The sequence below is a fragment of the Tupaia chinensis genome, unplaced genomic scaffold (genome assembly GCF_000334495.1).
Source record: "Tupaia chinensis unplaced genomic scaffold, TupChi_1.0 Scaffold149241_1, whole genome shotgun sequence".
NCBI lineage: Eukaryota > Metazoa > Chordata > Mammalia > Scandentia > Tupaiidae > Tupaia > Tupaia belangeri.
The window spans coordinates 265,657-281,732 of NW_006209087.1; the positions used below are offsets into that span (position 1 = coordinate 265,657).

Here is a 16,076-nt window from a genome sequence, read left to right on the forward strand (position 1 = left end):
CCCGCGCCGCAGTCCTCCGCCCGGGCTGCCGATGAGCACCCCCGCCGGCAGTCCCTCGTTCAGGCTGTACAGAAGCTCCGTGGCCCGGCTGTAGCTCGCGAGGCAAGTGAAGGGTCCCACGAAGAGGAAAAACAGAATCAGATGCTGGAATGGGGGGAGGGGAGAAGGTTCATTACACACACGCGGAAATACAGGGGTCAGAATCAAAATTAGGCACCAGTGTCTCGGGAATTCAAGCTGCCCCATCCGGATTCCCCAAAGCAAAATCTCCGGGCAGAAGCGGCTGAAGCGGAAACTTGCTGCAGAAGACTGGTGGGGGCAATATCGCTTCCAAAAGTTAAATTTTCTGTTCACTTTCTATTCTCCCTGCCTTCCAGCCCGCACCCCCATCGTCCAGTTAACACTGAGAATCCCAAACCGTAAAGCATCCCGGGACACACACGCCAGGGCAGCGAGGACTCCAACTCAGGGACTGCGCAACACCACGGGAAAACCTCCAGGGTAGGTTTGGGGAAAGGGCTGGCAGAAGGGCTCGCCCAGAGGTGGGCGATTTATTTTCCATTGAAATGAATCTGCCATCGGGGTCCTAGAACATGAAATGAATTAACACCGCTCACTATGAGACCGAAGAAAACAACAACAAGGATAGCAATAATAATAATAACAACAATAATAAGGAAAGCATAGTAATCATCCATCCTCACTCCCCCTTCCCCTAAATATTTTAGGTCGAAAGGAATGATTTTCATTTTAGTACGGATCTAAAATCTAATCGAAAGGATCTGGATCTCCACCCCCTAGCAAGCCCTCACTAATCCCCCTCCCTTCGGGGAAAGCGAAGTAAACGCGAAAAATGATTATGCAAAACCAATTTGTCAGTTGCAGTAGACAGTCACAGCCTGGCTCAGGCAGCCGTCTCCCAATCTCTGTATTTGAAGAGGACTGAGAGCACCCCCGACCCCCTCCACCTCATTTGATTCCAAAAACTTCCTCATCCGACCCAAGGACTTGCTCGTTCCTTGCTCAAATGAAGACACATTAGCTCAAACTCTCCCCACCCCCCAGCCTCTCAGTGAAGTTTGGATTAAGGCAAAAGCTTGGAAAAACATCAAGGAGTGCGAACTGCTGCACAGTACTGCAACTTGTCGGGGTCGCCGGGCCCCTGGACCCCAACTCTTACCGGCAGGTTTCTGTGGCTGGTGCTGCTCCTGGGACGAGGTAGACGCCCCATATCCAGGCGCGGGTGCCAGGTCGCTGAGCGCCAGCTCACTGCCAGGGCCCGCGAGCAGCGCGCATTCCCTCGGCCGCGCATTCCCAGGGAGGCTGCAGTCAGCGCGCTCCTGACGGGAGGGCGGCAGAAGACACTCCCTCTCCGTTCATGCAAATCGCTGGGGGAACTTCAGCCAATAGTCACCGGCTCGTCAATTAAGGACGACAATAAAGGGGGGCAGAAGGGTAGGCTCATGGTTTCCTGTCCCGGATGCAGGTACCTCCAGACCCCTCCAGAGGAAGCCAGGTGGGGGACTGAAGACAGTCACGAAGAGCCACCGGATCGAACACCGGAACGCGTGCCTACCAGCCTTCCTCCTAGCCTCCTAGCCGCACCGCTCAGATCCGAAGTCCACAGGTTGCTAGCAAGAGAGGGAGAATTTAAATAAATAAATACGCCTGCATTTGATTTTGAATGTAAGAGAGAGAGGAGGCCGGTGCATCAAGCCCAGGCGTGGCCCCAGTACGCCTGCTTTGCCACCAGTTTCTCTTCCTAGAGACTTGGACACAGCAATGTTTGCGCAGAACAAGAAAACGCACTTTTCTCAGCGGAGGGGAAGAATCTCAACTTCTTTGTATCGCAGCGTGAACCAGAAAAGCAAATATATGAATTCCGTGAAGGCTTAAACACACTTCAACAGTCTTAGCTGTTAGCGATGGCAGAGCTCCTGCCCGTGTCCCCGTCGTAGGTGCAAGTGTGTCCTGGAGTCTGCAGAGTGGTCTTATTTTAGAAGCAGTGGCGGCTTCTGGCGGAGGTTAAGAGCCAAGCGGGAAAGTGGAAATCATTGTGCTCTAGCACAAGTGGTCCTGTCTGGAGCAGTTTTGACCCATTCCCTTAAGGGGTGTATAGCAGCGGGGTGGGGATGGGCAGAACTCATTGCAGCTTAGGTCAAAGCTCCGTTGCTTTCCAAATGATTTGTTTCTTTTCTTTTTCTCGCCCCATCTCTGGTCCCCAGCCCCTCCCCCCCCACCACCCCAATAGAATAATCTGCTGATAACGTATGTAGTCCCATTAAGAAAGGGATCTGGGGGAAGTTGGTCAAAATGGTCGGTTACCCCCTGGAGGTTGACACTAAATAGCCATGTGACTTGGAGTCACCTAGCCCCTGGGCTTCTGTTTTCTCACTGTGTCAGGCTGGTGGGCGAATCCAGTGCACTAAGCCTGTGAAATACTGTGTGCTCTGCCGGGTGTTATATAAGTAGTGAAAAGATCAGTCAGCCTTTCCCTGAGTAGACATTTCTGGTCATCGCTAGGCTTCCCAGTATTCCCCACACTGCCCTAAACACAAAACCGCCTCCGAGAATGACCAGTGACTGAGCCCAGAATGGAAAATGTCCTCTTGGCTTAGAGGAATAGCTGACTTGTCTGTGCCCTCCATAGGAAACACCACAATTTTCTTCTACCAAATGTTAACCAAAATATAAATTGTTTGGCTGAGCTAATTGTTTTACTTGTGACCCTTTCTGTTTTCTCATTTCCACTAATCCTAGAGACAGAGTCCTAAATATTGACAACACACTACAACCAAACACCTGGTATGTAAAAGCTTGTTATCGTGCAAATAGGGTTACACAAGGAATTTACAAACAAAACTGTATAATACAAATCTGGCAGATAACATGAACCTGGCTTTTAAAATCAGCTCCTTTAAGCTCTGTACAATGAAATTGGAGTGCGGATGAAGTGGTGCCCTCCCACCACACGCACACACACACACGCACACACACACACACATATACACACAGGTTGTAAGTCCATCATAAAACCTGTAAACAAACCACCGTCAGGAAAGTATGATACAGCTTTCCTCGCTGCTTCAGCTGTCTCTGCCCTACTGCTGAACTTTTACCACAACTGGTCACTATGTATTTAGAAGTCTGTAGTTGAAACCCATCTGCCTCCAAAAATCAGTACCAAGCTGCTTCTGAAATGTGTTTAATTTATGTCTTCATGAAATACCCACAGCTTCCACAAGTTGGGGCACACAGCCAGAATTAGGCGATCCGTCAGCGGTCAGAGGACCTGCAATCTGAATTAATTCTACAGGCATACAGAGAGCAACAGCAGTGGGCTGTGTATCCCCTCACAACTCATGCCCTGTCCAACAGGCGAAGATTGGATGCCTTTTTTATTTCTTGGTAAAAATGTAGGGAACTCTTTTTTAAGTTTTTCCTTTATTTGTAAGGATGATGCACAGGAGTTACTCTTTATGAAGATAGTACAACGAATTGATATCCTTTTTTCATAATTATTTTCTCAACTCTTTTTAATATTCTCTGAGCTCCTAACCTCTCTCCACACTGCAGTGGATGCCTTTAGTAAAGATGTGTCTTTTTAAAGTATCCCTTCCAGTTTGTCCCAGCTTGGTCCTTTTTTTTTTTTTCTTTCTTTCTTTCTTTCTTTCTTTCTTTCTTTCTTTCTTTTTCTTTCTTTTTTAGAGGTTTTTGCTGTAGGGTGCATGCGCTTTCCAGAAAGACAGAGAGAGACAGAGAGACAGAAAGCAAGAAATCACTCCCCGGGGTGATGGCCAAGCTGCAATCCCTTCTCCTCCATTCTCCTCTCACGATCTTGGGCACTCATGCACACACGACTGGTGTGAGTTTAAATCACCAGTTATGGGACTCGAACCATGGTTGACTACATGGGAGTCCAACGACATAGCCATTACACTAACTGCTGATCCCCCAGCTTGATCTTTTGGCCACATAATCTAGTTGCTCCCTATGGAAAGAGTTGTTACTGCTCCTTTCCTTTGCTAAAGTGAAAAATTTTATATGCCCACTCAGTCATGATTTTTCTAAAATGTTTCTAAAAAGCATGAACATAAAAACTATGGCAATTTATGTATAAATAATTTGAAACACAGGAAGTGTTTAGCTACTTACTATTATCTTTCCTCTTTGAAGATCTAAGAAGAGATTTCATGAAGTTAGGCTGTAATTGGGCTTATTTATTTATTTATTTATTTTTCAGAGACTAAATAGCCATTCTCTTTCTCATATACCCTCATTCTTGGCATTGTGAAAGCATCTCTGAGGCCAGCTGATGGTGCAGTAGTTAAGAGTGCTGGATTCCCATGTGACTGACTGTAGTTCAAGTCCCTGACCTGGTAGCTTGCTCTATCTTTTTCTCTCTGTCCCTCTCTGGTCAAATTAAAAATAAATAAATAAATAAATAAAGTTAAATAAAGTAATTCTTAAAAAAAAAAAAGAGTTGGGGGACTGGCAGGTGCTGTGGTGGTTAAAGGTGCTGGATTCCTACATGGCCAACTGTGGTTTGATTCCTGGACCTGGTGGCTTGCTCTCTTGCCTTCCCTTTCTCTCTCTCTGTCTCTATCTGGTCAAATAAATGATAATAATAATAATAACAAATGAGATTAAATAAATAAATAATAATTAAAGAGAAAAAGAAAGCACTCCCAAACTCCTGGTCCTTATGATACCAGCCCTGTGACTTACCATCTGGTGTCACTTATTTCTTTGTAAAGATAACTTAAAGAGCTCCTATGTTCTTAGCCCTTTGAACATAATACGTATGAACTTCTCAGATGTCTCAATTGCTCTAGGCCTGCTTCCCAGGTGTTTTGTAAAACTCATTCTAGAAGAATAGTTAGATTATTTGCTTCCCATGCTTACATTTTCTATAGACAAGGAAAACAACATGATACAATAGATGGTACCTGAGCTGAGCCTGAGGATTTACATTCTATTATCTGGGTTCTTACTGCTAAATTCCTGCATGATTTTAGACAAGTTATCACACCTCTCTGATTCAGTGTCCTAGAAAAAAATCTCCACATATTATATGCCCAAACATGTATGAAATGGCTTACCTATTTTTTGTTAATAGGTCTGCATGAGGATACACAAATTAATTTGATTACTTCTTACTGCACTATATAACTAAAGATTAATAATATTTTTATTATTTTATTATTAATAATATAAGACCTGGTATGTGTTTATAAGTATCAAGCATGTTTATAAATATCAAGATATCCTCTTCAAACTATACATTTGGAAAATATACTCTAAATGTTTAAGCAATTTTGGGACCAGTAGATGACATAATGTTTATGCCACTTGACTCCCACGTAGTCAACTGCAATTTGAGTCCTGGACCTACTGGCTTGAAACTCACGCTGGATGTGTGTGCGTGCATGCCCAAGATACCGAGGGGAGAACGGAGGAGAAGGGATTATGGCATGGCCATGTTCTTTGGGAGATGAATTCTCACTTTCTGTCTCTCTGTGTCTCCAGTGAGTGCATACACGCTATAGCAAAAATCTGTCTATAAAAACAGAAAAAAATTTTCAAAGTACCATATTTTCAGGTAGGTTATATTTGTATTTTTAAATTAATTCTGGTGCTTTAATTTAAAGTATCTTAATAATTTAGTATCCACAAACTTTCATGTAATTAATATATACATGGATATTTAAACTTACTTTGAATCATAATCCTATATGTGTTCTGGTTAATTCACTATTGCAAGTAAATGCAAATTTAGAATATTATTTTTAAGACCATTTAATTTTTTGTCCTGTTAATATAACATGTACAATTAGAAGTCTCTTTTGATGACATAAAATATATGTATGTTTGTATACTTAATGTATATATTATATACATATTTATATAAACACAAGTAGTGTAAAATATAGTAATACTTATAAATATATTATGATATAACATGATAAATATGTAATAGATAAATAATGGCATATATATTCTTTTTCCAATTCAATAATCAAGGTTAAGGGTTGATCACATTTGTAAAAAAATAATGCATGAGAAATGACAAAATGACTAGATATTGTTCATTATTTTCTAAATATATGACTGTGTTCTTTACATGTTTTTACTTAATCCTTATAGCGGTTTTATAACATATTGTTCTACTAATTTTAAAGCCACTCATTACATATTTGTCCAGTGTCTATCATCACTGACCCTGACCTGTGGCCTCTAGATTTCTACTATGGTACATGCTTCTCATTTGCATGGGTGACTCTTCAGTTTATATACACTAAATATATTTCAATTCAGCAGACATTTATCACTCAACTGCAATAAAAAAGATATTGTGAAGGCATAGATTTGGTATATGATACAATTCTGTAGGAAAAGATTCTTTGGTTAATTATGACTTTCTGCACGGATATATATACACATAGACAGAACTTCTGTGTTGGGACACCTTAGATTTTTTTTCCCAATTTGTCAACTTAAATTATATTATGTGTATATGCTTGTGAGTATACTTGAAGGTCTTACAAAGACCTCAGTAATTTTAAGGATCATCAGATTAGCATTCATTTTACATAGTAGTTGACAGTAAAAAAGATTAGCCATAGCTGATTCAAATTCTCAAAATACTCCTTGGCTTTGTCTTTAATTTTAGAGGTAAATTTTTTAAAAAACAGCATTTTATACCATCTATTATTAAGATCAAATTCTTAAACATTACTTAAAACACTGGTTAATTATTTTATTACAAATTATTTTATTAATTTTTGAAAATTTACAAGTTTTTTCAAAAACTGCTAATTTGGAAAATAATTTTTCAAGTATGTCAGACAAACTGGAAAACTATCATTTTTCCTGCATAATTCAGGAATTAATTATGAGATTAATAGTGAATCAGCATGTTGGCTTTTTTGCTAATAAACGCTGGACAGTTAATTTTGTAAGGAAATAGATGTTTACATTATTTGCATGAAAACAGTGCAAATAATGTAATTTACTATAATGAAAATTTATTTGCTAGAGCATTTACTACTATATTTGCAACTCATAAATAGGGCTTTTGTCATCATTAGCCTGGATTAATCGCACTTTTTTACTGCTTTGGAAACCTTTACATAAATAGAATTTACATTTCTCCTTTTTCCCTATATAGGGAAAAAAAGCCAATAGTTCTTTTGTGTTTAGAACTCAATTAGCATCCCTTTAACAGGGATAAATATAGCTGGATGAAGTCATTAGAAATCCCAGGCCTGCCTAATTTTAGTTAATGTTTTTCACTTTCTCTCCTTATCCTCAAAATAAATTTTAAAAGTCATTTTTACCTCATTTGAATTTCACTCTTCCTTCTCACTTCTGGTAGAGGTGATAATGAGCAGTGAAATCATCAAAAGAAAGGTGTTGGGATTGAGGAGGAGAAAAATGAAGGGCATGTAAAATCCACAAAGTGGATCAGCAATTGCTGAATAATGAACTGTTAACGGAATGCAGTTTATTGAAGATGTATCTGTCTTAGTCCCGGGAGTCAGTTCCTGGGAGACTTGAAAGAAGGGAGAGATATGGCCTGTGCAGAGAATAAAGCAATTGTAAACCCTTTAAATTAGCATAGAAATTAGGTCAGGGCGCAAACAAACCCACTGAAGGAGAGAAAGAATTTTAAATTTTGTTTTAAGGCACAGATCCTGTATTTCTTCACCTACCTTTTCTTCATTTGTACAAACTAGAATGTTACATATGGGCAAGTTTAATGAAAATTTATGCTCGACTAACATTTTATACAGACCAACAGATTTTTGGTCTGGATTTATAAAATCTCTTTTTATCTGTTTCTGTGGATCTAAGGCAGGATTGTTAAAACATGTGTGCCTTTCTGATCTCAGTGTGTATAGTAGCTGAAGGCAGTGAATGAGTTTTACAGAGTCTATGAATGGCTTTGTCAATAATGCAAAAAGTCAATATTTTCATGGTGATATAGCTATGATCACTAACATCCTTCTTGATATCATTTGAGGAAGAGAGTAGAGGTTACTGACCTCAATTTCTTTTACTGCTAGCAACTACCAATTATTGAGGACCTAACTTTTACCAGGTGCAAAATGGGATTTACCTCTAATTGTCATAAGGTCTCTGCGCATTAATGCTAATCTATTTTACAGATGAAGAACAGAGGCTTTGAGGGGTTAAGTCAGTTGTTCGAGGTCACAGTCTGGAATTGGCTAAATAAAACTGAGTAAGAAAAATTTGAGGTAGTTTGTTGTAATATTGGTGAATCTTTTTTCTACATAGTGGGGATAGTTTACATATCCTGATTAAGCACATATGTGGAATATCGAATAGTGCACATTATCAACAATGCATAGAATCACAGTAATAGACTCACTTAAGAATAACAAACAGCTGGAAAAATTGAATAATTATGGACTTCAGTAAAACATATGTAGGTTATATTTATGAGATAATGATTTTCAAATTATTTGTACTTGAAAAAGATGTGAATTTTGTAACAGAATTTTTATTAACGGTCTGGAATTGTATGTCAATCAAACAGTGAAAATAATGTGCTTGGGACCAGAAGGTGGTGTAATGGTTACATTGCTGGACCCCCATGTAGTCAACCGTGGTTTGAGTCCCAGACCTAGTGATTTAAAACTCACGCCGGGTGTATGTATGTGTGCCCAGGATTTCAAGAGTAGAACGAAGAAGGGATTGCAATGTGGCCACCCCTTGTGGGGGATGATTTCTCTTTTTGTCTCTCTGTCTTTCCAGTGAAAACACAGATACCCTATGGCAAAAATCTAAGAAAAACAAAATAATTATGTGTTTATTTATTTATTTATTTTAATTACCAGAGGGTGCATGCATTTGCCAGAGAAAGAAGAGAGATAGAGAAAAAGAGAGAGAGAAAGAGAGAGAGAAAGATAGAGAAAGCCCTCCTCAATGAGACGTGGTTAGGCCACAATCCCTTCTCAGTTTATCCATCCTATTGAGATTTTGAATACTCAAACACATGCACTGGCATGTTTTTCAAGCCACCAGGGTCAAGATTTCTACCTTAGTCAGTTTTGTGGGGTCCAGCTTTCTTAACCACTAGGCTATATGACTTGTTCAATGATGTGCTTTTTGATAATGAAATAATAAAAACCTCAAAAAGCCACCATTTCTTCATTGTAGGTAATATTTAAATCTGTCAAGTTGAATTCAACTTTCTTTAGATACAACATTAAGTGTAGTATTTTTGTGTTTATGTGGACTGCTCCTCCTTATAGATCATTTTTTTATTAGTTAAATTTAAATAAAACGTCACTAATAGCAATTGGCTTTTAATAACAAATTTTTATTTATAATTTTATTTTAAATATTAATATGTTCCTTTAGAACTTAAAATGAGTCAAACAAATGTAAATAAGCTGAACATTGACAAAAATTTGTCATTACCCAGAATTTACATTTATAACTCAAACTCATATGGACAAAAGAGAAAAGAAAGCTAGAAACAAAAAAGGCAAGAAAGAATGATGTGGAATGCCATATTTTTTAATGGTATTTTTCCCTAAGTGAAAAGGATTAAAAATTCTTTGTGCCATGTTCTCTCCAGGAACAATTTTCCTTATTCTACACGTGATACATGGTGTGGTCTTATACTTAAAACACACGCACACATTAAAGTAGTAACTGTTATTTCTTTATTCCAATACCTCTTGAAAAAATCTAAATCTGTTAGAATCCTGCCAGAGCGTGTTAAACTATTCAGGAATGATCATAAAATTCATTTTACACACAATGTACACTAGTCATAAAGCTGCAGAACCCAGATCTCCTTGCTAGCTGTAGGTGTAAATGCTCTAATATTTCTGTGAGATTTCCGAATCAAGATTGATTCAAGGTGCATGTCCACATAGCCTATGATATTTAAGAGAAGCTCTTTCAGACTAGCCATGGATCTTGTTAATCTTTGTCCTTGCCAAGGCTCTCTGAGGTATTACTCAACAGCCTACAGTTGACCTCCCTAATACTGTAAACCAAGCAACGGTGAAGTTTTTGGCAGACTGGACAAATTTTTACTTACCACTTGGAGTTTGCCACAAAGTATTAGAAATCTCATGTCTGTTTTGAATTTTACCTCCAATAGATTTCAGAAAACAAATGACATATTCTTTAGGGGTTATTATATACAGAACAGTGATAGTAACATCATAGAAGATTCCAGACTGTTACTGGTGTTTTTGCTTTTGTATTTCTTATAAGTTCTTTGCACATTTATACTCTACTTTCACTGGCTCCTGTGATAGTACACTTAATTGTATTTTGTACTATATATATTCACCCTATTTTATCTTTTCTGCTTTTTCTGGTTCCTCTTTTAACCATTAAATATATTCTTGCAAAAGTCTTTTCTACTTCCTTCTATAACCACTCACAGGAGTCTTTTCATTATAATTTTAGTCATCCACTTCTGAACTAGGCCTCTCAATTCCACTCACAAAGTCTTCAAATTGTATGTATTACAAATTTTTCCTGTCATTAGGAGACAACATCTAGAGTTGAAAAGGTCTGTATCCTCAGATGACATTTAAAAGTCCTCCCCATAAAGGATATCTACTCTGTTATATAATAAAATAGCCCATTCTAGGTCAAACAATCTACATATGACAACGTTTCTAGCCTAAAATAGAAACATCCATACTTGTAAGCAAACTAGCTACTGAAAGGTAGTTAAAAAATACATTTATTTTACATCCAAACTATTCTGGAACCCATAACTACTGTTGCCATCTGTTGGTGGAAAGCAGAACTGAGGTACATAGCTTTGCTCTCCCTTATTAGTACATAGAGGACTGTTCTTGGAACATAGCAGATGTACGAGTTTGAAGAAAGCACATAGTGGCACATAACACTGCTTCCTGAGAAAAAATTGAGCTTCCTTCACAGAAAATTCCAGAGAGTGGCATTAGAGTGGAGAGAAGGTAATAGCTAGCAGTTTTTGATCCTCCACAGGACTGTAGTATAAATGTGTGTGTTATAAAAATTCTCACAATAGCCCTATCAGATAGGCATGATTATTTTCAATTTTAAAATGGCAGAATTATACCTTACGGCATTATGTACTATGTACCTTATCTAAGACTGCATAGCCATAATTTAAGTCCTCACAACTGTTACCTTAATTCGGGCACTGTTACCCTGCCTATACTAGGCAATGCAGTACTACCTTATGAAAATTTTAGTTTGCGGAAGGACAGGCAATACAGAGAGTATTTAAAACTCTCAGACTTTAATCCATATTGACCTAGTTTGGCTACCTGTTCTATTTTTTTCTAGGGCACTGTTTTTAGTTTGCTTCCTCAGGACATTGATAGAATCCTTTTTCAATCTTTGAATACTATGGTTTAACTAGTAAGATATATGGTCAACTTAAATTAACAATATTTACAAATTGATGCTGATAATCAATGCACAAAGAAAATATTACTGTAGGGACCAGCAGTTGACGTAATGGCTATGTCACTGGACTCCCATGTAGTCGACCGTGGTTTGAGTCCCGGACTGGTGGCTTAAACTCATGCAGGGTGCATGTTCGTGCATGCCCAAGATCCCAAAAGGAGAATGGAGGATTAGGGATTGTGGTGTGGCCATCCCTCCTGGCAGGGGCAGGGGGGTGATTTCTCGCTTTCTATCTCTCTGTCTCTCTCTGTCTTTCTGGTGAGCGTATGTTTCCTATAGCAAAAACCTCTCCAAGGGGGAAAAAAAAGGAGAAAATATTACTGTTACAATGATCCATATTCATGTGGCATGACTACTTCATTTTTGTTTTTTCTTTCTGAAGCTAGATCTCAGTGGGACACAAGAGAATAAGCAGAAGAGTAGAATTGTGAAGTGAAAAAAATGTTTATTCACAGCATGCTGAGCCTGGAACGACCAGGCAGTCGAAGTGGGATGCTACAACCATGTGGCTTTGGTTCCATCTCCGCTGCTCTATTCTTCCTTGGGTACTTCCTCTGGGTTGCTCCTTTTTTGTTTTAAAAGCTGTCAAGCCTCAGCTGATGAACACGTGATTTCCTTTAAAACGGAGAAGCTTTCTCAGGGAAATGGGAAGCCTGTTGTCTGGAAAATAGTCTCTTTCACTGAAGAGTACTTCAGTCAAATTAGGGAAGAAGATATTTTTCCTTATTTCCAAAGGTAAGAAAAGGTATTTCACTGTAGCCTGTGGGTGTGGATAAAGGGATAGCATTGTGAACCTGCGATTTTGATCACACAGATCCTGCTTCAGTGACCAGTTGTGCAAGTTACCTTGAGTATTATCTAGAACTTTTCTTTTCTTTCTCTCTTTCTTTCTTTCTTTCTCTTTCTTTCTTTCTTTCTTTCTTTCTTTCTTTCTTTCTTTCTTTCTTTCTTTCTTTCTTTTTTTTTTTTTGAGAGGTTTTTGCTATAGTGCACGTGCACTTGCCAGACAGACAGAGAGAGACAGAAAGCAAGAAATCACCCTCGCCAGGGGGAATGGCCATGCCTCAATCTCTTCTCCTCCATTCTCCTCTCAGGATCTTGGGCACACACGCACATGTGCCCGGCGTGAGTTTAATCCGCCGAGTCCTGGATTGAAACGCGGTTGACTACGTGGGAGTCCAGCGACATAGCCATTACACTAACTGCTGGTCCTGAGTATTATCTAGAATTTAGAAGACTCAACTTTCCATTTAATAGAGTAGTTGAAATTTTCAGCACCTATCATTTTCTAGGCATTGTGATAAGAGCATTATACATATTAAATCATTTAATTTCCATAACAATCAGATGAACTAGATGCTATTCTTATCATTATCTTATTATGGCTATAAAGAGACTATGTAACTAGCCCCAGGTTAGACAGTCATGGGTGGAGGAGCAGAAATATGAAATGAGGCAGATTGCCTCTAGAGTCACCGATGTCTTCCTCTGTACTTCATCCTAGGTTACAAGTACTTACTTGCCCCATAGAGTAGTAGTACACGTTCAAATAGAAAAAGGTATTAATGTACTTTCCATAGTTTAAGCATGAGTAAAGTTTAACGAATGCTAGCTGTAATGATATTAATTCCATTCTTTCTTTATTCTATCATTCTTTTTCATTCAAGGATTGTGTTATTTTCAGTACACTGTGCAGTTTCTCCATTTCTGTACCTCCATCAGTATATTTTTCTTCAATTAAAAATTCTTATGTTGGGGACCAGCAGTTAGCGTAATGGTTATATTGCTGGACTCCCACGTATTCTACTGCGGTTCGTGTCCTGGACCCGGTGGCTTAAACTCACGCCGGGTGCGTGTGCATGCGTGCCCAAGATCCCGGGAGGAGAATGGAGGAGAAGGGATTGTGGCATGGCCATTCTCCCTGGGGGATGATTTCTCACTTTCTATCTCTCTGTCTCTCTCTGTCTGTCTGGCAAGCACACGCACCCTATAGCAAAAACCTCTCAAAAAAAATTTTATATTGTCTCTTAGTGTTTATAAAATACAATTATTCTTCGCAGTCCAGAAAATATGACTTTCTTCATTCCGTTGTGTTGATGTTTTCATCCACATCAATTTTGATGTCTATAAGTTTTAATTAAACTTAGAAATGTTCATATTATTCTATTTATGTATTATAATATTGTGATCATTTTTATGTCTTTACATATTCTGCTGTATTATTTTTGGAGAGAATAGAATTTACTCATACAGGTTTGCCACGTGGATATAAACATTTTACTTGTTTCAATATTTTATATAAATATATTTTCAGGGAAGCTTCTTCAATTTACATGTTTATAAATACTCGTGATTATTTAGCATACATTTCTATACATTACATTGAACATGTGTTTCAGATGGAATGTAAAATTTTAAATTATCTAGTGTATTTTAAATAACTATATTTCCAGAGGCCAACAGGTGCCATGGTGATTAAGGTACTGGACTTCCACATAGTGAGCTACTGTTTCAGTCCCAGACCTGGGAGCTTGTTTGCTTACTTTCCCTCTCTCTCTCTCTGGTAAAATAAAAATTAATGATAATAACAATAATAATAAATAAAGCTAAATAAATAATTCTTTAAAAATAAATAAATGTATTTATCTCCAGATTTTAAAGTAACTTACAATAAATAGAACTGGTAGCAGATGAGGGTACTAATTTCTCTACAGTGATATCATTACTTCATTATATTTTTCAATATATTAGGTCCATATAGTATATGTTATTACTTTTTTGAGAATATGAATCATTTTTAAAATAAAAAATGTTTTCCATATTTTTCCTTTTTTAAAAGGATAAATAAGTTTTCTTATTACTTTATGAAGTTTGCTACACAATACGGGTGATGTATTATCTTTCAAACTCCTGATGAATTTATTAAATATTTGCTCTTTCTTGACTTGCATTTCCTCAACTAAATAATGTATGGGTAAGGGTAAACACAAATCAGATAGTCAATATTTAGTTGATAAGTTTTAAGAGACCGAAAGTGATAATCTCTTAGATTTTAAGTATTTATTAAATATTCTTAAAATACCTCTAAATATCACCAGAAGCATAGATGACACATCTCTAGCTATGCAGCCAGCCCGCTAATGAGGTGGTTAAGTGCTACCCAGGAAATTTAGATCCTGCATAGCTGACCAAGGTTGCAGTTCTGGTCCTGGTGAATTGAAACTATGCTGGACACATGCAAACTGAGCTCCTGATCAAAGGAAGCATTGGAGGGAAAAGGATTGCAACTAGACGAGGTCTCCTGTTTGGGGAAAGTGCTTTCTCTGTATTTATTTCTCTCCTTCTTTTCTTCCCCATATGTGCCCACATAATCTGGCATTTAAAAAAAATCTAGATATAGAATATTCTGCCTGTTTATAAAAAGTATCTGCAAAAATCACAATTTTTTATGGTTATAATACGTATATTAACATAAGTGTTCTTTGATTATAATATCAATATAGAGTTCTGTGATATAAACACAACAATTCCATTAGTATTCTTTCACCAGTGTTAGACTTTAATTTGGCTAACTTTATTTATTTAAGAAATAGGATTTTTTTTTTCAAATTTTAATATGTTGGAAATATATTCTAAGTTTCATCTCCACCAGATGGATCATCTAACACACAGAGACTGTGTATGTGTGTGTGTGTGTGTGTGTGTGTGTGTGTATATGTATATATATATATATATATATATATAATTTATATGTGCGTCACACACATATGTGTACATCTATATACACACATATATACACAAACATATATACATATATACCTGTTTATACATATATATAAACCTATATATACCCATATAAATAGAACATAATATAAATATATACACTATTATGTATGTGTATAGACACATGTATATGATATCTATAACTAATAGAAATAATTGAGATTATTTCACTGTCACTCTGGTGGTACCCAATTTTTTAAAAAAATAATGAGAATAAATAATAGTAAGCTGAAAAAAATGATGAAAAACAATTTGATGATGATGGGGATATCAATGTTTTTACCTTCCTGATATTCATGGTAATCAAGCTGGAAAAAGAAATGTAATACACTGTAAAGAAATATGTAATCCAATGTAATATAAAGAAGATTATGATGATGATAATTAAAAAAATGCATATTATAAAAAATAAAAAGAAAAAAGAAAAAAAAAGAAATATGTGATTCGATGTAATATAAAAGATATTATGATAATAATAATAAAATTAAATAAAACTTAAAAAATAAAATAAAAAAGTATATCTTAATTTTTCATTCTCTTTTGATTCTTAAAAGTCATACTTTCTCTGTTATTTAAAAACATTACTAGTTAAGTTAAGAGACAAAGTCTTCAGAATATTCTACCCCTATTCAGAGATGATAGAAAGTCTGTTTGCTCAGTCTGCAAAGCAATCTTAATATTTTAGTACATCTAAGTATGAATAGACTCTATGATATCTTAAATAAAGAGCAGGTAAATTTCAGATTTTTTATATATAATTCACATATACTCTGCAAAATCTAGAGGTACAGAAGTTTGAATTTTTTATCCGTACCTTTAATCTGATGAAGAAAAAC

General features: G+C 37.1%; 1 protein-coding gene across 1 annotated transcript in view; it reads right to left on the reverse strand.

The window, feature by feature from the left end:
- PCDH20 (protocadherin 20) overlaps positions 1-1,405 on the reverse strand; it is a 5,726-nt gene extending 4,321 nt beyond the window's left edge. The window contains exons 1-2 of the mRNA XM_006171060.3: positions 1,181-1,405; positions 8-144 (exon numbers count right to left, since the gene is read on the reverse strand). Of these exons, the coding sequence (XP_006171122.1) occupies positions 8-144; positions 1,181-1,312 (269 nt within the window). The 5' untranslated portion in view covers positions 1,313-1,405. The remainder of the gene's footprint in view (positions 1-7; positions 145-1,180) is intronic.
- Positions 1,406-16,076: the final 14,671 nt, after the last annotated feature.